Genomic DNA, 24,252 nt, shown 5'->3' with positions numbered 1-24,252 from the left:
TTTATTTGCTCCCTCGCCATTAATTTGCACCTTATTAATCACTTTGTTACTGCAATCTATACAAGTCCAACTGAGGTAATTACGCAATTTCAACGTACCGGAGGGCGTCTTTGGGGAGAAAGAATAATATTCAGTTATAGAGCAGTTAATCATAATTTTCTCCTAGGCGAAACGAATAATCAGCAATAATTTTGTGTCATTGATATTTCCTATGTTATATACATATATATTTACCCCTGTTGCTTAATATACCTATTCATTTTTTTTGCTATGGCATGCGTAATTATGATTGATCAATTATGGATATTTGTAAATATTGATATTCGTAAATTATTAGTGACGATTATCACTCCAATGGTATATTTGCATGAAAAATTTATCAATGCAAAATTTTAATCTGTTTCTAACAAAATTTTGATTGTAGGTGCTCTATGATGGAAAATTATCGAATGCAATTGTGTTCATGTACAATCCGGTGGCTACGGACTCACAGCTGTGTTTGCAAAGTGCACCAAAAGGCAACGTTTCTTATTTTGTACATACACCCCATGCCCTCATGTTACAGGTGAAGAAATTTTTAATAAAAGTTATCAGATTATACACACAGTAAACGTAAATCATTGTGTGACTCTTCGTTTTATAGGAAGTTAAAGCTGTTATCACACATTCCATTCATAGCACACTGAACTCTATCGGTGGTATTCAAGTATTATTCCCTCTGTTTTCACAATTGGACATGCCTTATGACTGCATAGCGCCCAATGATGTTAAACGAGATCCTACGCTATGGTAAAAATTAACAGCTTTATTCTTTTATGGTCAATAATTATAAATGGTCAATGCAAATATCAATCTTTTCAGTTCTAAATTGCTGGGATTTATATGCGATTTGGTAGAAAGCTCCCAAACAGTTCAACAGCACATGGTACAAAATAGAGGATTTTTGGTTATAAGTTTTATGTTGCAAAGAGCAAGTAGGGATCATCTAACAACGGAAGTTCTTGCTTCATTCCTGGAACTCACGAAGCATTTAGTAACGTGCCTGAGTGCAAATAGTGATCTGCTGCTAAAACAGGTATTTAGATATACGTAGTACTTAGAAATTAAAGTTTAATCTACAATATCAGGTGAAATAATAGTTCTGGTAGTATCAGGAGAATAACAAATCAGTAAAGATCATTTTTGTTAATTCTTGTAAAAGAGATAGTAAACGTAATTAAGATTTAGAATTATTAACGAGGCAATGATCTTATATTTCAATAGAATATTAATTAATAACATTAAAACGACTCTTAAGTTTTAATTAGTTATTTTGATTTTCTTTTATATAGAGATGGTATCTTTGATTTTTCTTATAATTTTTATTCGGCATCAATAGCAATAAATATTAGCATGCCTCTCGATCGTTATTATTAATTTAGCATTTGCTTATTTTAAGAAAGTATACTAGAAATATATTTGTACTCAGTTAAACTTACATTACATGTTGATTCGATTGATTTAAATCGCAACTCCTAGAGGAATGTAACTTTTAGATTGAATGTTTGACTATTAGCATGTCCTTATCATAAACTTAATTGCTGTGCTTGATAACTAATCTAGCATGAATATCTTTACTTGAATTTACTTGAAAAAGTAATTTACTTTACAAAAATCTTTGGCGCATGAAATCTACCGACTTTTAGGTTGCCCTGACTTCATAAACTCTCTACTTATGCACATTGAATGTTTTTCAATTTGCTTCAAAGAAATATTCTAAATTTCTTTGCTATATTCAGCTTTTCTAATGCTCCATAAAGCGAATCGGTAAATGTAACGAATGAACAAAATTGCATTATTTAATTGGCTTTGTGACTCAAAACTTAATTCGATTAATCTCGTTTCATCAAGTCTCTGGTTTCATTAAAAGAAATCTCTAATGTGAAAACTTTGTCCTCCCTACAAACCTTGCATGTACATCTACTTTCTTTTTTCTGCATTTTAAATGAAATTTTTAATTAATTTTCATATTCATCAGTCAAAATAATTTTGTTATACGAAGAATTGGAAAAGTCTCAGAAAGTCATTAAATGAGGAAAGTTTTTTACTTTGGTTTGTATAAGATCGGACTAGGATTTAATTTTACAATAATTAATTATTATAAATATGAACGTAAAAAGTCGGATAGATTGATGTGTCCGAAGAACAGGCAGATATATGGTGATGTAGTTGTTTTACTTTTCATTCCTAACATGGCAGCTGTTGGATCATGTCTTATTTAATCCCGCTCTCTGGATTTATACACCAGCTCCAGTGCAAACAAGACTTTATTCTTATTTGGCCACTGAATTTCTTAGCGACACTCAAATTTATTCCAACGTGAGAAGGGTTTCTACGGTTTTACAAACAGTCCATACGCTTAAATATTATTATTGGGTTACAAATCCACGTGCTAAGAGTGGCATAACACCGAAAGGACTTGGTGAGTTCATTATGAGAATTTCGTACGATGCATGAAAAATATTATTAATTTTTTAATTAATGATTTATGTGCAGATGGTCCGAGGCCTCAGCAAAAGGATATTCTGACAATACGCTCATACATTTTATTATTTCTCAAACAATTAATAATGATTGGCAATGGTGTTAAGGACGACGAGCTCCAAAGCATATTAAATTATTTAACAACAATGCACGAAGTAGGTGCTATGAGTTAAAATAATTAAATACTTCTTAAGTGAACACTGTATGTATAAATTTTTAATGTACTTTTTTCAGGATGAGAACTTGCATGATGTTTTACAAATGCTGATATCCCTGATGTCCGAACATCCCTCGTCAATGGTACCTGCATTTGATGCCAAACAAGGCGTCCGAACTATTTTCAAATTGTTGGCAGCAGAGAGTCAATTGATCAGACTGCAAGCTCTGAAACTTTTGGGCTTCTTTCTTAGTCGAAGTACACACAAGTGAGTATCGAACAATCTGAGAAGTTCACTTTTGTAAGCTTAATCTATTTGTGTATTTTATGACAACTGTTTTTCAACAGAAGAAAATACGATGTCATGAGTCCACATAACTTGTATACACTGTTAGCTGAAAGATTGTTGCTGAATGAAGAAACCCTTTCCCTGCCAACCTACAATGTTTTATACGAGGTAAGAAGTTTCTCTGAAATTAATAAATAAAATTACACGAATTAATTATTTACAAAATTAATGTGTTTTCAGATAATGACAGAACACATCAGTCAACAAATTCTGTACGCCAGGCATCCTGAGCCTGAATCACATTACCGTCTGGAAAATCCAAGTAAGACAAATAAATGAATATCCAAGATATTTCATACATATAGCTACGAATAAATTATTTTACCTGGACTATGTTTTAGTGATCCTTAAGGTGGTGGCTACACTAATACGACAATCCAAGCAAACGGAACAGCTTCTCGAAGTGAAGAAATTGTTTCTCTCGGACATGACTCTATTATGCAATAACAATCGGGAAAATCGACGAACAGTTCTGCAAATGTCAGTCTGGCAAGAGTGGTTAATCGCGATGGCTTATATTCATCCAAAAAATACCGAGGAGCAAAAGATATCGGATATGGTCTATTCTTTGTTCAGAATGTTACTACATCATGCAATAAAACATGAATATGGGGGTTGGAGAGTATGGGTTGATACTCTGGCCATTGTTCATTCAAAAGTTCGTATTTATCAGTAAATATAATATGTGTACCAAAATTGAATAAACTTAGAAGCTGAATAAACAAATTGTTAAAACTTTTAGGTTTCCTACGAAGAGTTTAAGCTTCAGTTTGCCCAGATGTATGAACATTATGAGAGGCAGAGATCGGATAATATTACAGATCCAGAACTGAGGCAGCAGAGACCAATTAGTACAATTTCTGGCTGGGATCAACAGCATTCTGGCAACAATGGCTACAGCAGACCTATTCCATGGAATAATCAGCCGAATCACGATGGGCAGCACATAGAGAGAAACTACAAAGTAAGAACAGATCCATAATAAATATAGTTCCTTAATCCTTAATAAATTCGACTCATACTAATTGATTTTAAATACGTGTCTATTTAGGAGTTCGAATCGCCGGAAGCCAATGACAGATTGGAAGAATCCTGTAGTTGCGATTTGAATTCGATAGATAATACCGAGAGCGACGGAAGTCCAGCGATAGTAAAGTCTCGAAGTGAGACCATAGACACAATGCACTCGAGCGAGGTCATATCCTTAGATTCAAGATTGAGTGATAAGCCAGAAACTCCACCGACGACGCGCGAAGCACATACCGAGACTCCAACCATTTTGGAAGAAGCCAATGGCGAAATTGTTTTCGTTGAGACTGCTCAGGAGACAGAGGCTGTACCTCCCGAGAGTTCCGGTGATTTTTACAACGAATTTGAGAAGATTGAAAGCTCCAGTCCTGATTCGGTTCAAGAAGCTAAGAAGGAGGAAGTTTCTCGTCCACAAGAATCCGTAGCTACTGTTACTGAAACTGCATTGGAGGAAGTTAAAACTGCTGAAGAAACAATTATCGAAGAGGAGCCAGTGCCAGAAGTGAAAGAGGAAGAGAAGGAGTCAGCGCAGATTGAGAATGATGTAGAGAGTAAAGAGATAGCAGAGGCAGTAGAGACCGAGGAGCCTGCTAAGTCAGAGGTCCAGGAAAGTGAATCCTTGAATGGAATACAGAACGAATCCTTAGATGAAGACAGAACCGTAGCAATTGCTGACTCGGACCAAGTAGCAGCTGCTGACGAACCATCCGCTATTTCCAAGGAGGATGACGTAGAAAATAAGATGGCTAAAGAGGAAAGTGAAAAAGATCGGCCGGTACTTGAAGTTGAAGAGACTCCTGAAGCTACAGAGGTGACCGAAGTTTTTAAAGTAGCTGAAGTTGCTGATGCACATTTGCAGACTTCGGAGCCTTTGACGGTAAAAGTAATCGAGAAACTTCAATTGGAGAATGAAGTAGTCGATAGTGACACATCCGAAGCTTATCTGACACCGACTGAAAACCAAGAAACTTCTTGCGAAGCAAAAGCGCTCGGCTCCGAAGTGGAGAAACCTGAAGCAACCGAGTCTGCCAAGAAAATCGGGGAGGAAGAGGAGAGAAGCGTAAATGGAGAGGTAGCGGATTATGAGGAAGGGGGTGTAAAAAGTTCCAATTGCTCAACTAGCGTAGTAGAAAGCATCCAAGCCAATTGTGAAGAGGTAAATTGTAAGGTAAAGGTAGAGGTTGATGCGAAGGTTAAGATTCCTAGTGAGGAATGCATCGCCGAGGGTAAAAGTACTTTTGTTAATGGTACCGACGAAAAGCCAAGCGAAATACATTCAAGCGAACCGTCCACTATTTCTACTAGTGTAAGTGATAATAACACAGACGTTCCAGTGAGAACTGATGATGATGTAGGACTATCAGATAGTGTTTCTAGTAATAGCGATAACCCGAGTTCTGTAGATAACGTGACGCAAGTGCCAAATTCTAAACAGCAAATCCCAACAATATCTACAGTCTGTGATGCTACTCAAAGTGTGTCCGACGGTGTGCCTCAAATCATTAGTTCTAATGTGGTTTCAAGGGATAATCCAATTATGAATGACACGGCTCCGGATTATGTAGATCCTCACCGAAGATCCAGTTTGCCAAACGTATCCTCGGAGTCAGTTGCGGAAAGTAATGGCGACGAGCCTCCTTCTCTACCTGTTCCTCTACGAAAAACATCTTCGCCCCAGAAAAGACCAAGGAGTGCCTCAACTTCCACACAAGTGGATCCTAATCATTTTGGTGGGTAAAAATAGCCTAATTATTAAGATCAACATTAATCTGTAAATCATGTATTAATTGTATATTGGATAACTTTTAGAATCTAAAAGAGCTAAGCAGGGAAATTCTTCGACAAGACCCATGTTTAGTCCTGGTCCTACGAGACCACCCTTCAGGATACCAGAATTCAAATGGTCTTACATCCACCAACGACTACTTTCCGATGTTTTATTTTCCTTGGAAACGGATATTCAAGTCTGGAGAAGGTAAGCAATTATTTGAATCATTTTCGTCATATTTAGTCGATTCGTGTAACGATAGAATTTTTTTCAGCCACTCGACCAAGTCCGTTCTGGATTTTGTGAACAGCAGCGACAATGCTATCTTTGTTGTTAATACAGTCCATTTGATATCCCAATTAGCGGATAATCTTATTATAGCCTGCGGAGGTCTATTACCACTGTTGGCTTCCGCGACCTCACCAAACGTAAGCAATTTTTATTCAAAGAATATGTACGTGTTACTTCGGTAGTATTTATGAATTGATTTTCATACAGAGTGAATTGGATGTAATCGAACCAACTCAAGGAATGCCAATCGAAGTTGCGGTTTCGTTTCTTCAAAGGCTAGTAAACATGGCCGATGTTCTTATTTTTGCCAGTTCTCTGAATTTTGGTGAACTTGAGGCTGAGAAGAACATGTCTAGTGGTGGGATCCTCAGGCAATGTTTACGACTGGTGTGTATTTTAATAATTGCTAATAATAGAAAAATCAAACGCAGCTACCGAAAGTTTTTAACTATGAAATTACACCGAGTGTTAGTGATGCACTTTTTGGTACGAGTATTAAAATTGAATTAATTTACAGCCTATCAGCGTAATATAAATGTGGAATTTAGATTTAATATAGACTAATACTTTTGTGTAGATTGCTTTATTAAATGAATATTTTTGGGTGGTGTAGAAAATTCCTATTGTCGATTTTTTATAGCTATTCAAGCACAAATTCAAAGAGTAGAGTTAGATAGGGAAACGCCACCTTTTCGTTATAATTATAATTAAAAACTGCTTCCTTAGGTCTGTACTTGTGCCGTTAGAAACTGCTTAGAGTGTAAAGAGCGTGGCAGATCGTACAGCATGTTAGGTCGGCAGATTGGTTCTAGTAATAAATCACAACATATTCAGTCTCTCATTCGAGGTGTTCAAACACCCTCCAAGGTATGTTCCGATACACAATTAGCAAATTTTTTATTTTCCTTGGTAGCACAAAGTATGCATGCTGCTTTCCAGTGTTTTCTTTTAAGGATATAGTGTATTACACCAAATTTAACTGTAATTTGGATATTGATTCACAGAACATTGTTGACAATCTGAGTCATCAAATGAGTCCTGTGAAGGATCCTGAAAAACTTCTGCAAGATATGGATGTAAACCGACTGAGAGCTGTCATATACAGAGATGTTGTTAGTATTGTTAACATGTCTAAAATATTTTAGTAGTTTTTGAAGAAATTATCAATAGTTCATAGTGTACATTTATACTTACAGGAAGAAACCAAACAGGCACAGTTTCTGTCCCTGGCTATAGTTTACTTCATCTCTGTACTAATGGTTTCAAAATATCGTGATATTTTGGAGCCACCAATTACGCAGCGTCCGCCAAGCCCCGTTCAAACAATTCAAACAAACGGTGCCAATTTGAGACCAGGGAGTCCTTCAGGTGAGATTATTAATAGTCCCAAATTTCAATAAAGAGAAAATGCAAATAACCAAAAAAATATAAAATTAACTAGTAAAACATGTACGATCAATGGGATATAAGGCTCTTTTGATAAAAAGAATTATATGAATTTCAAATGTATGGTTCGTGACAAGGATAATATAATTCCTGAGTTATTTTTGCTTATTTTGATAGAGAATGTTTTTGCTGCAGAAGTTCCACAGTAATAGTCACCAGCTTATATAGTATAGATACTGAATTTGTCTCTTCGTTGAAATATATTATAATGTAATAATTACCAGGCGTAAAAATCGGTATGCATATTGGGGAAAGATGTGATATGCATGATTACACCTTTGGACAAAAACTACTTTATCATTAGACCATAATTGGATCAACTCATCAAATCAAATATAATTGGTCTCATACATATTCCTAACCATCAAAACTCTTACGTGTCAGATATGTGGTTCCCTTTTTACCCCTTTCCTTTCATTTCTAATATGGTTGAATCACACAACAAAAAGCATGGCAGCAGTTAATGATCTAGCATGTTGTTATAAAATTGAAGATTGACAAACAGCTATTTTAACAGAATAGTTGTATTATATTTTGATACTCTCATTAATAAACTTGAAGAGAATACGTGTGATTAATTATTGTTTATTTTAAGATAGGAATGTGAGAATATCACAAGTGCACTAGCAACAATGTAGCTGCAGAGAACAAGAAAGCACCATACACTGTTGACAGTAAGCATGTAAAATGCACCGCTGTATGAAGAAGCCATTTCTTTTGTATCTGACAGTGAGAGTTTTGATTTCCAGACAATGTTTCTGCACCCTATTTTATGTTTAGATATATTCCTGTTATATAATTATTGACTTCATATCTCTTCCCTCTCTCTCTCTCTCTCTCTCTCTCTATCTCTCTCCCCCTCTCTTTCACTCTAATATATCTTAAATATATAAAAAAAATGTTAAATAAAATTTAGGAAATGTTGTGTGTCCAAAGAACTGAGATTCTGAGAAGTTAAGACACGTCTAGTTCCAACTGTCAACTGCAGGCTTTAAAGCTAAGTCTAACATTAGATATCAGACAATGGAGCAACCAATAATATTTGAATTAAATATCAAATCAAAATGTAAAGTTTTTAATGTTGAAAGTTGAGCGTTGTCGTGTTGATGATTTTTTGAGAATTTTGAATGGCTCCAAACGTGCGAGGAAATAGATGTGGATAGGATGTGTGGGTAGGAGAGTCATCGTAACTTTGATAACTATGGTTCCTCAGGAGATGGAAGTGGTGGTGGAGGAGGTCGGCCTCTGTTCCCACAGTGGTCACACCACGTGTACCCACAGTTCCTACCGGGATCTCACCCTAACGCCAATGCGAATGCCAATGCCAATGCCAACCACCACATCAGCCAGCACCACCACCAGCACCCGCTACCGGCTGCCAGGCACTCAAATCGCCAGTCCCCATCCAGCTACTATCTTCCCAACCACCACAGCAACCACTATAACCATCACCCAAATAATCATAATTATCATCGTCACCATCATTACCATCACCACAACAATAACAATCATCATCATTCACTACAAAAACATATCGATCAGCCCCGAAATCTCTGTCATAGAAACTCCGCTGTCGGTCTGCAAGGTAACTCGTTTGCCAGAACGTTCTATCACGGAATGCGACAGTGGCTCTTGCACGCTCACTTGTGGAACGCTTGCATCCTCTTTGTTTCAATCCTCGACAGTCCAGAAACAAGCTATTCAACTTATTTCTGTTTGCTCGTTTATTTTTCTTGCACTTACGAAGATCCTGAGACCAATTCAAATTCACTTTCAGCAATTGTCGAATTTACTCATTAAAATTGAAAAATATCAAGTTGAAAATAAATTTCTCATCGTTGTGCTTTTTTTGTCGATACACCACAAGACCACTGCTGTTTATTTTTTGGAACATTCAATTTTGCCTGTATTAATGAAGATATTCTTGATAATTAAAGATTACAGTTATTTTTTGAATTTATTCTGCGTTGGTTTTTGCACGTATGGCGTAGTCTCCATCCTATATTAGCCAAAGCATATATATACTTCAAATTCATCGTTGTAGCTTTTAGCATCCTATTTTTTCTATGGATATTTATTTTACCAATACAAATGTAACATATAATGCTTAAAAAAGAATTTATCATTGGACCTACAGTTGCATTGTTAGTATAGAAACCTTGCACACCAATACAATGACAGCGAGAAAGTGAAGTAATGCTTATACCTGTCATGTCATTGGTATTAATTTTTGTAAATTTTAGAATCTAGTTTAGGTGTACGTATATGCAGTCATACATTTTTTACTTTAATATCGCTGTGGTGAGCGTACACAATCCCTAGAATAGCACATCTGCATGCAAATTCATCAAAATTCAAATGACCTCTTGAACTTTGAAGAAAAATCGGTGCACGCGTGGATGATTTTTGTATCGATGCCTGAACACTTATTTCCTCCCATAAGAACTTTTTTTGCAATCGATTAGATCGTCAAGTTTTCCCATGTGTGAATTGGAATGACTTTAGGAAGAAGAGCTTAATTGCATATTCATTACACTATATCCCATACTCAATTGTTATAATTTCGCACTATATGCATTTTTCGTCAGCATTTTAATGTGATTGTTGAAATACTGGCTAAATTATTCTTTATTTTTTAATTGGTGCTCCTATGAGGTTTTGGCTTTATTAGGTAAAAACTTGATCGATTCAATGAAAATATTCGTTTTCTCTGAAAATCATCAATCACATTGAATTGACTTTTGCAATAAAGAATTATCAGAAAAGTAATTTCTTTATTTTATCGTCATTGAAAAAATGTTCCCAGGTGGTATGAGTCAGTCAGCTGGCTCTCAGGACGATGGAGAATACGAAGTGATAATCGTGGACGAAAATAATTCGTCCATCTTAGCAGATCACGATGTAACCTCCTCGGGCCCTCCATCGACCAAGGTAAATGAACAAAAAATATGCAATCAATGATTATATCCGGGTTAATTATCTAAATAAATAAACGGTCAATAAAAATCTCATCGGGATTAGAAAGTATCTCAGGTAAAATTCTTGTTTCAATTTCACTATATTTTCATAATATAATATTCGTTTATTACCAAAAAGTATCTCTAAGATTACTTGGAGCTGCATGCTTTTCGATAGACTAGGAATGTAGTTTTACAGTGATTGACTATTGCTTTTACGTGTTGGTAGAAATTACTACTGAAAACTTTAAGACTATAACTTTTCTCTAGTATACCTTCTTGATTCTTTCTTCGGTGAACACTTTTCTCAATGATACTTCACTACTATCTTTCTAGCACTTTCTAAGCACGTAAGCCTAAAGTGCATTTTCTGCGAAAAAAGAGTGTTGCAAAAATGACAAATATTTCGAAAATGGTTGATGTTTCGTGATATATTTGCGTCAGCGACAGAGCTTTCCAAATGGAAAACATTTCGAGATTGAGATCTTTTCGAGAAATCTGACAATTTAAAAAATAACCAGTAGTTTCATAACTCTGTCGTCGAGATTATGCAATGCCCTTTTACCACTAAATCCAGTTGATATCCTGTATATGTATATGTCTAACTTTTTCACAACGCTCCGCACTTTTTCCTTCAAAGCATTGGTCTCTATTCTTCTCAGAAATAAATAAAGTCGATAATTCGAGACGTAGAAAATATAGAAATTTTGAAAGAAAATAATAAATTAGATAAAAGCAGATATATCCGTTTAATTATTCGCTATTTAACTAACCAGCATGCAGTATTCTATTTCGGTGTAGACTAATTGGTAGTAATGATTAAATTTAAACGATATTGGATTCGGTGCTTAGAATTGGTAAATTAAAAATTAGGCATATTTGGAAATAATCTGAACGAGATTACTAAGGGTAATTAATTATTCTATCGCAGCATGGGGGTTGATTTCTTAATTATTTTTTAATTATCGTCAAATTCCTTTGCTTGCATTGCTATGCGTACTAACTACTGGTTCTGAAGGGAGGTCATAGTGGTGTTTCTCAATCACGGACAATTCTCGAGGATTACCCCTCGTCAGAACCAACGCTTGGCTCTTCAAGGTCCGAGCCACTGCCACGAAATCTCCAGGTAAAGCTAGATCACACTAATGACGTCGCTATGTCACAATAAAAGCAAATCAAGGAAAAACTATTTTTCAAAATTAACTACGACCTATTTTCTTCCTTAAAAGCTATATGAAAACCCTTAATCAATGAGGACACACTATATTGTACTAATGAAGCAATATGATTTGTGATAAATTTTTAATTACCTATCAGGCTTCCTCTTTTGTTTCTAATAATATGCTAGATGATTGCGTATCAATGGTGTAATATAAATATAATAGGTGCATGCTAAAAAGAACCTATAGAATTTTCTTGTTGTGCCTCGTTTAACTCGTAATGAGAGATCTCAGCTACTACTGATTAAATGTTACAGAAAGTTAGTCTCTCGTTAGTTACCAAGCTCAATGAAGTAGCGTAGAAGTATATTTACCTCTGAGATCTTTATAGTTAGAGAATGGAATTAGATTTACTCTGATCGTAAAGTCATCGTACCAAAGATTTACGAAACGTTAAAACCTTCGATAAAAACATTTTTTAAGGAAGGGGGGGGGGCTGGAAGAAGTGGTTGGGGTGGGGGAGAGTATTAAAGTTATCAGTCTCTGAATAGAGTTTATAACATGGTTGGTTGTTAAAAATTTTTCTTAGAGTAACGATTCCACCGAGGAAGCAGTTCATAGGAGTAATTTGGCGGCAGATGCAAGTCCGTCCGATGTAACAACGGATAACGAAATCAAACATAACTCCTCGGAAGAAGCCTGGACTGATGTGAACCTCAACGAAGATGGAGACACCATTCCAATTGAGAATCCAAGGGATGATCCCAGGAACATCCACAACATCGCTCATTCCCAAAGTAGTAAAACTCAAAATAGGAGTATCCTAGAAAATTGATTCAGGTACATGCCGAAGACAATTAATTTCCGTGATTTATTTGAAATTCCAGGCGAAATTCAGGATAACGAGGGCAATGTACTGGACGAGGAAATGCTGGGGAACGTTGAACGAGGTGAGAAACCAGCGGCAGAAATTTCTGTAGTACGAGTTCCTGACAGACTCGTCGTAACAGCTGCATCGCCACGTCCGGACGTTGATTTACCGATCAAGGGCCTCGTGGACCATTTGCCAGTACCAACACCCTCGAGAGAAGCCTCGCTTACGCAAAAACTGGAAATGGCACTTGGTTCGGTTTGCCCCCTTCTTCGAGAGATCATGGTGGACTTTGCGCCATTTCTGTCCAAGACCCTCGTCGGGTCCCATGGACAAGAACTTTTAATGGAAGGCAAAGGTAAAAAAACTGCAGCATCGTGTATATTCTATAGCATACCGAATAATAACGTATCAATATTACCTCGTGGTATTCGTCGATTCGATCAAACGCTGTCATCCTCGTTGGCTTAAATGAAGCAAAGGAAAAATCAGCTATAAACAGCTATTAAAATGCAGACATTGTTCTGAGATATTTCGCATTCAAACAACGCACCGAGGATTTCTCGTTTCTATTATTAGCTACTCCGTAGATAAATCGAAGACTAATTTTACGAACGTTCGCGTTATATAGTGTGTTTGAACGATATTTTTCTTCTTCCAATAGGACTGACGACCTTCAAGAATAGCAACTCCGTGGTGGAGTTGGTGATGCTGTTGTGTTCCCAGGAATGGCAAAACTCACTGCAGAAGCATGCGGGTCTCGCTTTCATCGAGCTAATCAACGAAGGAAGGTAAGACATTTATCGCAAACCTAATGACCTCGGCAAAAATGACAGTAAGAACTTTAGCAATGGCGATATTTCTCCTTCTCAGATTGCTGTCTCACGCAATGAAGGATCACATAGTGAGAGTGGCCAATGAAGCAGAATTTATCCTGAACAGAATGAGAGCTGATGATGTTTTAAAGCACGCAGACTTTGAGGTAAAATAGTTCAAAGTACAAATATTTATATTAATCCTTTAATCCAGTAATTAATTCTCCATGATTTACCTCGCTGAAATGTTGTGTTCTTATACATATATCATTTACAGAAGATTCATTAATTAATTTATTCGACACAGCACAAATGACATCTGTTGGAAATAATTTCTAGTAACTTATATATATTTTATCTTGATAAATGGTTATATTATTAATTGCTTATCATCGAGAGATAATTTGAGACGTTGGCACACGTTGATGATTTTATTGCTAAAGCTCGCTTTGCATTTCAGTCTCAATGCGCTCAGACGTTACTGGACCGGAGGGAAGAGGAACGGATGTGCGATCACTTAATTACAGCAGCTCGAAGACGGGACAACGTAATCGCTAGTAGACTTCTCGAGAAAATCAGGAACATCTTGTCCAACAAACATGGGGCTTGGGGCTACATGGATCCAATGGCTGCAAAGTCAGTGTCTTTTAAATAGAAGATCTATGATGATTCCTCAGGTTTAATGACTCGATGGAAAATTAATTTGAAACTTGCTTCGAATATTGCTGCAGACTAGCCGAATATTGGAAGCTGGATGCGTGGGAGGATGATGCACGTAGACGTAAGCGTTTCGTGCACAATCCACTAGGCTCGAGCCATCCGGAAGCTACACTAAAAGCGGCTTTGGAACACGGTGCACCCGAGGATGCGATTTTGCAAGCACGTGAAGAGTTTCACGCGCATCTCGCAGCCTCGCGTGCGCACCAACAACAATTGCAGTCATCGGATCTCATGGATGATAGTGAATTGCTGTCCGATGATAGAGATTTGGACAGCGACTTGACAGGTCGGCCATCTTTCATTTTAAAAATTCTCTTCGTCTACGTAGACTCTCCAAAGATTGTATCTTATTATATTTTGTTACTTTCTGTTTTTAGGCCCGGTTAACATCAGTACGAAAGGAAGACTTATTGCACCGGGAATTGTGGCCCCTGGAATAATTTCCATCACCTCTACGGAACTCTACTTCGAGGTCGACGAGGAGGACATCGAGTTCAAGAAGATCGACAGTGAGGTGAGTCAAGAATTAATTGTTAAATGCACACTTGGATTAGAGGAGAAAATTCGTTTCAAGCTCTGTGCAAGTAGAAAGTTGACCTCGCTTTTATCATTAGAACTGGGATTACTCATGGATGATGTACCTATATGACGTTCGTGCAATCTCGACAGTTAATTACTTCGCTTCGTTTCAAACATCGTTTAGATATAGCCTATTATATGTATTTGGAGTAACCTGTTGCAATCGCGAAATTATCGAGTTGAAATATGAGCACTGGCCCTACAGGAGATAACGTTTACTTTCATTGAAGTCTCAGGGTCGAACGGAGCATCGCAATTACATATTATTGCAATTAGCAGCTGATTCTATTACATTTCTTTTATTTTAAGAAAAGAAAAGACTTTATTTATATGACGTAATACTTTTTTTGTTTTATAAATTCTTTTTGGCAAATAATATCAGCAGAGACCGTGCGCACAGATGTAAAAATAACGAAGTACGAGAGAATCTGTATAATGATACACTTTTGTGCAATAAGCATCATCTGATACATATATACATTTAATAATTTTTTATAGAATTTTTTTCTTACACGTATCAATTACAGATTCTCATTTCATTGCCCCTGTATTGGTACGAATTGTTGATGCTAAGACGATGGTAGCTAAGAGTAAGGAAGAAAATTAATCATCGTGTAGTAAGAGGCGAAGAATTCGAATAAATGTGATCCATAAATGATGAGACGTGGTGAAAGCTTCCACGGTTCTCGGGGCGGCTGGTTTTCAAAATTGGTTCAGACGTGTCCTCTCCCAGCGTTTATAATGCAGTATCTGAGGTTCCTCGTCGGATGAGTGACTGGAGGAGAAACAGAAGAAGAAGAAGAAGGAGTAGAGGAGGGGGAGGAGGAGGAGGAGGCAGTGGTGGAGAATGAGAAGGAAGAGTGAGGGAAGGGAAGATTATCATATATCGGTCGTAGATCTCACGTTTGTATAACTAGGGAATAAAACAAACAGAGGAGGGACCCCATGGGGTCGACCGATCTTCAGGGTCGGCAATTATGAGCCCCCCGTGGGGCCCAGTATCTACCTACTTCTTCTCTCTCTTTCTTTGAGCTTCTTTGACTCAACAAGCAAAATCTTCCATGTGTTACGCTCGGATTCTTTTCAAATTGTACGCATTAGGTATCTGCTTGCGTTATTTTGTCTTTTTCAATGATATCCCTCTTCTATCTCGGATACTTAAAATCTTCAAAATCCTCACCTTCTCTCGTCATTTTTCACAAATCCCACCTCGAAACACTATGCCCTCTAAAAAATTAATTCTATATCACGTTTGATTGAATTACTGAAAGTATAATGCAGGTGTTTCGACGTGATGAGTTTTTTGAGGAGACTTTTATAGCAAATCCTTCGCATAACTACGAGACGACGTTGGTTAGGTATACAGCGTTCGTAGCTTTTGGTCTCAGCATCAATTTAAATTTCCTGAGGAAGCGCGACATCCACCTGTCCCCCGTAAAGCCCGTGAACCGGGGAAGTCGGTGGAGTCTCGTGAAGTAGGAGCACACAAGCTCATTCTGCTTCTTAATTGGGATGCCTTTTAAGATGAAACGCACCTGGAATCAGGAAGGTAGGCCGAAGTCTGAAGGAGAACTGAGAACTGGCTCGTTCGGCATCGAGACACGCTCATTAGCGCTGGATCCTCGGGAGAGACCCGGTGGAGGGGGAGCTTGTAGGCGATGGATCACTCGATAGTCCAGTCGAGACTTAAGCGATCGTAATGCTAGGATAAAATTCACCACTAGCCTCGGGCATTCCATTCTTCACTCCTCCCTACATTCCCTAATTTGAGCTCCTTCCCTCCCATTAATTACAAACAAAAATTTTTAATTAATTTTTTTTCAACACGGATCGTTCATACTCGATCCTCTTCATTTGCTAATAAAATTTTTAAATTGCTTATGGTCTTCTAGAGCCAGTAGACGATGGATAATAATTGTTTTTCCGGGTGTATTTAATTTTCTTTTTCTCGAGATTCAATGGATTCAGCGAATTAATTATGAGAATGAGTTATAGTAGGGAGATTCATTGCAATTGAAAATTACTTTATATTTCTACTACACGCTGCACTGCACTCGCAGGTTACCCTTCTTTTGCTCCTTCCTCGCCCATCTTGCATTTTCCTTTCATCTTTCTTCCACGTATCGCCGTGTTCGTCCTTTTATAATGGCCGGGGCAAACGTATTTATCATGATTTATCGTTTACACGGCAATCCCCCCCACTTTATTCCTCTCTCTCGCTCGCTCCTCGCTCGTCTCGAAGAAAGAAGATAGAGGATGCCCCGTACGATTGCATCCAGGAATTATTAATAGTTCGCGGAGAGCATTAATATCTAAAACAAATAATGGTCTAAGTATTTTTTTAGGTTCATTGAAATCTACCGTAGATTCGACAAACTCGCCGTTCAAACATCAAATCCAATCCGGTGAATCGAATTATAAATGGAACTGCAAACCTTATCAAAATATTGACTGATCGACCTTTGCACTGCGTGCTTTGTGCGTTATGAATGAGTTTGATCATTTTTTTTTTGTGTAATTTTCATAAGTTTCCTGAAAAGATTAGCCTGGTCGAAATTAAAATTAATTATTCCATCAGGACTGGATAATGTTGCAATAGCTATTTACGGTGTTTGTTTTAGCCCCCTGGTTTGCGTGTCGTGGCAAAGTCACTAAAAGATAGTAACCAGTCATTATTATGCTCCCAAAGCACGCACAACATTCTTGCTATAGTCCCGTGACATCGATAGGCATCGCTTACCACCGCACTATCAACCCCAAATAGTCTTATACCGTAAGTTTCGTGTCTTTCAGTAATTTTCAAAGTTTTCCCCACGAGCTTTCTGAAAATTGATAATTTTCATCGAAATCCATACATAAAATATTCTCATAATTTTACAAAGAAATTCGTGATACGCGAACCGGTGGAATAAATTGGAAAACGTTGAGAAAAATGTATAAAGTATATCCGTAAAGTTTATACTCCTTGCAAGACGTGGCAATTAAAATTATTTAAGGCAAATGTTTATCTTTCTTGATCGCGACTGAATTATCATATTGCGCGGTAACGGAATGTCCATTAACGAAGTTTTGGAAGGCAAAGTTAGGCAGGATATTAAACTGTGCTGTCGCGGCGGATCGGTCGGCACGAATTTTTATGGAAACCTGCTGGCGCCTAAAGACCCCTTCTCATGGCATAGTTACCGTAGACACATGCTGCGTGTAGCCCCACGGGATACTTACCGAACCGAAGGCCGGAAAGAGGCGAGGAATCGGCAAAAGACGCACGCCAAAGATAGAATATAGGTATCGTACATATATAGAGAAAGAGAGAAGAAAGTTTTTCCCAGGATGTTTAAGGACGAAAAAAAGAAGAAAGTAGGAGAAAAATTTCACCGTTCCTTTATTCTTATTTCGATGAGAATTCGAAAAGAGAAAGAGAATGACATGGGTGGGAGGTCACGTTTAGTATTCGTGAGGCTAACAAGAGAGAGAGAGAGAGAGAGAGAGAGAGAGAGAAACTAACCGGACAGGTGGCCTGCGCGCATTCTCGTTAGCGAATAAGACGCCATTAACGAGACTACGATATCGGGAAAAATCCTTAGGTCGTTTGTCAGCCATACTCTTGTCCTTCCTCCGGGATTATTCATGAAACAGATATCGCTTTTCCTTCGAGAATATTCCCACTGACGAAAATTATTGCTCGGCTATGATTACGATATACCGTATATGCTCGTAAACAAGGCTTCTTTAGCTTCGAACGTTATTCTCCACAATAAATACACCGCGTTCAAACTATTTCTCAACTTTTATTATTATTTCTACCGTGCAGTTTTTTTATCTGCGATTCGTACTGAAAAATTTGCGCGAAACGCGGGAGAACAGTTTTGTCGGGGGCGTTTACTGCAGAACTCGAAGGAGCCCAAGAGAAACGATAGAGAGCGAGGGGTGGGGGTTAACGACGATGCCCGCGTTCAGCCTTAATAGTATGTACTTTTCCAATGCATATGTATGGCATGCGAGTGATGTATTGCAAAGGACGTTAAAATTATGCAACTATAATTACACCGTTGCAGAGATACGCGCCCGCCGCGCGTGGTTACCATAAGCCAACGTACCATACGATCAGCTTAAACACAGAGCGTTGAAAATACAATTGCATTTCCCCGCGTTATATACTCTCGCGGTTATCTCCGAATCTCACGATTATAGACGCCACTCGATGAATAACTCATCGACCCTCGAGCCCTTCTTAGTCCACCGGAGAACGGTCTTCGATCGAGAATCGCGTCGAATAGTCTTAACTCGGCGAGCATCGTTGTATATATATATATATATATACTTCTTCGAGTTTAGAAATTAAGACTCCGCTGAAAGTATTACGCGCACCTGCGCTTCCTCGCTCGATTTCCGCACGATACAATTGAAGAAAGTCTCGTCGGGGAGATTTTGATCGGAGATGGGTGGATTGGAGTCTTGGTAGATTATGGTTGAATAAGGGGGGGGGGTTATCAGGAGGAGAAGCCGGATAGTTTGGTAAACATCCATCAATCGATGGGCGTCTGGTCGAAGAGGGTACGATGTTGGGAGCGTGAGTGAAGGGGGGGGGGGACTGCTGGTAAGGGCGGGTACACTCTCAACCAGGCAGAGTAATCACTGCTATTAGTACTGACATTACTCCGGTGGTCCGCCAATCTCGCTAGTTCTCCATCATAACTCGCCGCGCTACTTCTGCATCAGGGTACGACTCTTCATGCGATATATAGTGTAAATAGAAAACGGAGAAGCTAATTGTTTCTTACGACTCGTACGTCTACTATTAGTTATCACCGTTATGTTTCATCGGCTAATCACATTGTAGCCGAGTTGGATCTTCATGAACCAACGTTAGTTTTTGACTCTTTTCCAGCTGTTCCCTTTTTTTGCACGGATCATCATCATCAGGAGCATGGACGCAAAGAGTTTGCATACAAGTTTAAACATCAAACTTGACTTTATATCGAGTGGGACCATGCGTGTATCCCAATAACTATATATTTGAGGCAATATTTCTCGCGGTGTAGATCGCGCGTTGTAAGGCGTGACCGTCGATTATCCCCGAAAAGAATGATGATAGGTATCGTAGTAGGTAGTAAGGTGGCGCATTAGCCTGTCAGCAGCTTCGGAATCACTATATATGTATATAGCATAGCGAGAATGAAAGTTTTAAAATACTATGCAGAAGCACGATACCGTTTCAATTTTCTTCGGTCAATCAAATAATTTTTTACGAGATTTTGGGAGGATTAAAAATGGTAGCTGGTGGGGGGGGGGGAGGGGGGTATGAGTCGGGGGGATTTGTTGGGAGTCCCGAAGGAAGGAAGGGAAGGGGGAAGGCGGTACCAGGGTGCATCCATTGCAGTGACGGATGGCGCCCACCTGTAGATTCATTCACTAATCTGTTCGCTAAGCAAACAGCAAACGTAACCCGTCATTAACGCTGACGGCGTAAGTAGCGTGTCCGCTCTGAACCCACCCGCCCCATATATTTATTGCCGATACGTATGCTGCCAATGGTCGATACCGATTTTCAGTATTAAACGGCCGCTTAAGCGCCACCCTTTCGCCACGCTGATTTTCCTGCTCGATAATTATACCCAGCAGCTCTCAAAGCAGCATCATCAAGCATAACTGCATAATGCCAGATGCGCAGCAAAAACCTGATGGAATTGCTTTCCTTCGAATGGGGGCTATAATCGGTCGCGTGTGGTTTGGATCTAATTAAATTTATTTAAATGGCGGTATAAACGATTATTATATCTTAGAAAGGAAAAATTTAGTTTTATACGAATATTAGTAGAGTTTGATGAGTTTGCTTCCACCTGCGTCGGCATAAAATGTTGATATACCAATGCAAAGGTGCGCTGACAATAATTGCACCCAGCAGCTTAAACCAGCATCATCGAGAATAACTGCGTCTCATTATTGGATAAAATGTAATTATATAGCTCAACACTGATACACACATAATGCCAGATGCACAGCAAAAACATTCATGAATTTTTTTCGAATGACAGCTATAGTGAGTCGCGTGTCATTTCAACCTAATCAGATTACTCTAAATAGCAATTTATATAATAATTATATTTGAAAAAACAAAAATAAAAGTTCGTCGCGTTTGCTTCCACCTGCGCGCGTTCAAAGCGTTAACACACGAAAGCAAAGGTGGGCTGCTGGCTTATCCTGGAGGACTATTTGTTCGCACAGGTTGTCTCCTCGCGCGCGCTCATCAATATTAATCAATCGATCGTCCATCCAGTGTTTCGCAATGCTTGAAAACGCAAGGGCCATCGCGCGTGTCAGCACGCAGCAGGACTGATTAATGGCTGCCAAGTGGAAGAGGAAAAAAAAACAATCTAGAATGTATACGTGTGCGTTTGTGTGTGTCAACATATATTTCCTACTCCCAATACCATTTTCTCCAAATTAACGATCAGCTGCATTAATCGTCACACTGGAGAATTAAAAATGATCGCAAATTTTACCATTAGCCCATATTTAAATAGCTATATATATGTGTTCTATCCTACACTATATACATAAGTGGGCACGAGACCAACTTAACCTGTCAGGAGATCATACCCTTGTCAAAATAATCGGCAAATTATGGGATGCGTACAGTTTTAACTACCAGCCTGATCCCTCAGGTCGCTAGCACATTCCCAATTCCCATTTCCTGCCTATTCAGAGATCTCCAAGCTGTTCTATAGCGCATACCTCTGCGCTCGGAGACCTCTTATTTTCTTTTTGCAAGATTCTCCACGGCATACGAATCGCTTCGTGCATCGAATGAGAATCACTGACGACAGCTGACGCGTAACATTATCAAGCGCGGTGATTGATGACCAATAAAATTCAGTCCTTCAGTGTCCCTATCTCTAATGATTTCGTTGTCATTTACACCCAGATGATATTTCAATGCGCTCTGTTGCGGGAATATTTTTCTACCTGCGGTGATCGATCACGATCCTCGTTCGTAATATATATATATATATATATATATATATATATATATGTGTTACTGTAATCACGCTGGTACAATAATTAACCGTCTATAGAATTTAATTAGAAAAGTATATCTCGCAATAATTTTTACAATCACTCATCATTCTGCATTTCTTATTGAGTTCCATCTTATCAATCGATACTGAAAACAGTGTTCTATCGCGCGGACACGAACGTACCACACACTTTGGCGTACCTTCACCTTTGCAGCTTTGCGTTCGATCGCCGCGTACGTTTTTCTCTCGGCGGCCTGCCTTTTTTTTCTCATCCGATTGCCGCGCGATAAATTAATTTTGCATTTATATTCGATCGATTTACGTCCGTGGTAATGAGTTGTTTGTCAATCGCGCTGGGGCAATTTAATGACGGCAGCGTACTTATTCTGCTCGCGATGCAAAAAACTTACAAAAGAAAAATGTATTTTTCCACGAGCGTCGCCGGTAGGTGCGTCATTAAAATGCCAGAAATATCGCTGCTTTATAGCTGACGATTTTTCCGAATAGCTGGAAACTTGTCCCAAGCGCAGCAACGATAAATGCGAGCTGAACGTGCACGGCGAGTATTAATTAATATTTGTGCAGCTTTGATGCGAAAAAGAGGAATTTCTTTATCACGCGTCATAGTCAAGATTTATCCCACTGAGGTTCACGCATGAGGAGTCACGATCGGTTATGCTTAATTGATCTCACGTGAGACACGAGTAATTTGCGCTATAAACACAATAATCTTTCCACTATCGAAAAATTTAAATTTCATTAACTTGAATTTCATGGAAAGTGCGGACAGACGTGTATAATGGTTATTAAGAAGCTAGAAGCATGGCAAGGGGTAATTAAAATCGTAGCTTTTAGCCAAACAGTGATTTATATATATATATATCAGCCTGTTGTGCCAATAAAGAAATGTATTTGGAAGAATAAAAAAAAAAGAAATTTGACAAAACGCGCAAGCGCGTTATGATTATCTATTTCTACGTGAAGGGGGGTGGGATTCGCTAAGCTTTATTTTCTGGAAAAACATTGACTTATCAGGTTTGCCAACTTCCTTGCAAACATATAATGATGAAACTGGTTATGCTTGCGTGACAAGAGAAAGGGAGTTTGGATACGACTAGCGGATCGCAAATTATTATGATTAACTATAGTATCTCATGCGCTACTTGCTAAGTACGCCAATCAATCTGTGCGGTCTCGTTAAATGTTCGGTAATAAATACCTCGTCACGTTTTGTAATTAATAAATGATTGACTAGTGGGGAAACGTTGGAGAAATGTTCAATGCAATTTGCAATGCTCGCGTTACATAGTTGAGACTGCTCATAGTGAAAATGACGGGGCAAGTATTATGGTAGAAAGAAACTTAAATAGAAAAATTTCTACCTATTCCCAACGGTCTAAAAATGAAATTCTACGAGATTAGAATTGGCAGCTGAGGTTCCTGAGAAATAGAGTCGCGACAGGAAGCCAAATATAAATGTGCTTTAGGATTTGTGACTGTAGAGCGGGGCCCACCGGATTCGACAAATTTTTAGACTGGGCCCCTTGTCTGGGCCCAACGATTATCCGCTTGTTAGTTGGTCCACTGAATTCACGAGTAGATGCATCACGCGATGCAACTTACGCGAGTTTGATAAAAAAGAATCGCTGTACATATCATTTAAAGCCAGCTTCTGATATAATAACTATATATATCGAAATAAAAAATCTGCATAAATTTCAGTTAAACATATTAGCGAAATATTAAATAAAAGCAAGCGAGTGCGAACTATTTTTATTCGTGCAGCGATGCTGAATAGATGCACATCCGCGAATACACGGATGCGCTCGCCTGATGTGCATGGAAGGGAGGGGGAAGGGGGCCCGCGCCCCGCGGCTGGAGGCGCGACGTACCTTGAGTTATGGCGCAGGTTAATTATACAAAACATTCAATTATACCTCTCCTCCCAAACGCACACGGAGGCTCAACGTTACACGTATACGTACGCCTAAACTAATCTCTACACCAGCAACCACTTACCTGAAAAACTTGTACCTTTCGCACAAGGCCCCAACTTGATACCGTTTTACTTTATTTCCTGATGACGATGATGATAACAATGAAGAATATTCAGTAAACTATATATATACCGCAGCAAAGATTCCATCCACTTACGCAAACTGGCAGTTTGATGCGAAGAAAAATGGTTTGCTGCGAGTTTAACGAATGGGTCCGTTGGAGTGTCACCGTGTTGCATATAGCAAGAGGCAGAAGGGAGGGGAGGGCCTGATGGCATTTATGCACGCGGCTGCCATTTATCATGAGATCGAGGGATCGTTGAGAAGCTTTAAAACAAAAGTCAGTGCGGTATCCAGCGGACTACGAGTATGTACGAGGCGAGGAGAGTCGGTATGGTTGCTGGCGCGGACTGGAGTGGGGGGTGCTGCTTTCGTTCAGAGTCCGGGCCCACGAATCGAAGAGGGAGGGGGAAAGGCCCATAAGGCAGGGATTTTACGCGTCAGCGTCAGCGCCGGCGCCGGCGCCCCCCGCGGCCTCAGACATCGCAACTCGAATTTTGTTCCAACAACG

The 24,252-nt window shown here is 38.8% G+C and overlaps 1 protein-coding gene across 11 annotated transcripts in view; it reads left to right on the top strand.

Moving 5' to 3' along the window:
• Positions 1-24,252, top strand: part of rg (rugose) — a 149,312-nt gene that overhangs the window by 82,718 nt on the left and 42,342 nt on the right. For 3 of the 11 annotated variants that reach the window (XM_066736537.1, XM_066736535.1, XM_066736533.1), the window contains exons 11-37: positions 425-565; positions 644-789; positions 862-1,075; positions 2,209-2,461; positions 2,536-2,678; positions 2,758-2,948; positions 3,029-3,137; positions 3,210-3,291; positions 3,371-3,687; positions 3,772-3,993; positions 4,081-5,788; positions 5,868-6,033; positions 6,101-6,254; positions 6,325-6,504; positions 6,844-6,984; positions 7,122-7,229; positions 7,314-7,485; positions 8,777-9,148; positions 10,370-10,494; positions 11,539-11,646; positions 12,270-12,477; positions 12,568-12,909; positions 13,216-13,342; positions 13,425-13,533; positions 13,827-14,002; positions 14,098-14,372; positions 14,464-14,600. In XM_066736537.1, the coding sequence (XP_066592634.1) occupies positions 425-565; positions 644-789; positions 862-1,075; positions 2,209-2,461; positions 2,536-2,678; positions 2,758-2,948; positions 3,029-3,137; positions 3,210-3,291; positions 3,371-3,687; positions 3,772-3,993; positions 4,081-5,788; positions 5,868-6,033; positions 6,101-6,254; positions 6,325-6,504; positions 6,844-6,984; positions 7,122-7,229; positions 7,314-7,485; positions 8,777-9,148; positions 10,370-10,494; positions 11,539-11,646; positions 12,270-12,477; positions 12,568-12,909; positions 13,216-13,342; positions 13,425-13,533; positions 13,827-14,002; positions 14,098-14,372; positions 14,464-14,600 (6,426 nt within the window). The remainder of the gene's footprint in view (positions 1-424; positions 566-643; positions 790-861; positions 1,076-2,208; positions 2,462-2,535; positions 2,679-2,757; positions 2,949-3,028; positions 3,138-3,209; positions 3,292-3,370; positions 3,688-3,771; positions 3,994-4,080; positions 5,789-5,867; positions 6,034-6,100; positions 6,255-6,324; positions 6,505-6,843; positions 6,985-7,121; positions 7,230-7,313; positions 7,486-8,776; positions 9,149-10,369; positions 10,495-11,538; positions 11,647-12,269; positions 12,478-12,567; positions 12,910-13,215; positions 13,343-13,424; positions 13,534-13,826; positions 14,003-14,097; positions 14,373-14,463; positions 14,601-24,252) is intronic. The other 8 variants (XM_066736540.1, XM_066736536.1, XM_066736538.1 and 5 more) reach the window with 7 other exon arrangements.

This window comes from Prorops nasuta, unplaced genomic scaffold, assembly GCF_024137725.1.
Source record: "Prorops nasuta isolate Cenicafe-Biocafe unplaced genomic scaffold, Cenicafe_Pnas_1.2 PNAS00015, whole genome shotgun sequence".
Classification (NCBI taxonomy): Eukaryota; Metazoa; Arthropoda; class Insecta; order Hymenoptera; family Bethylidae; genus Prorops; species Prorops nasuta.
Note: the sequence above shows the minus strand (reverse complement) of the source record. Positions and strands in the feature narration are given on the sequence as shown.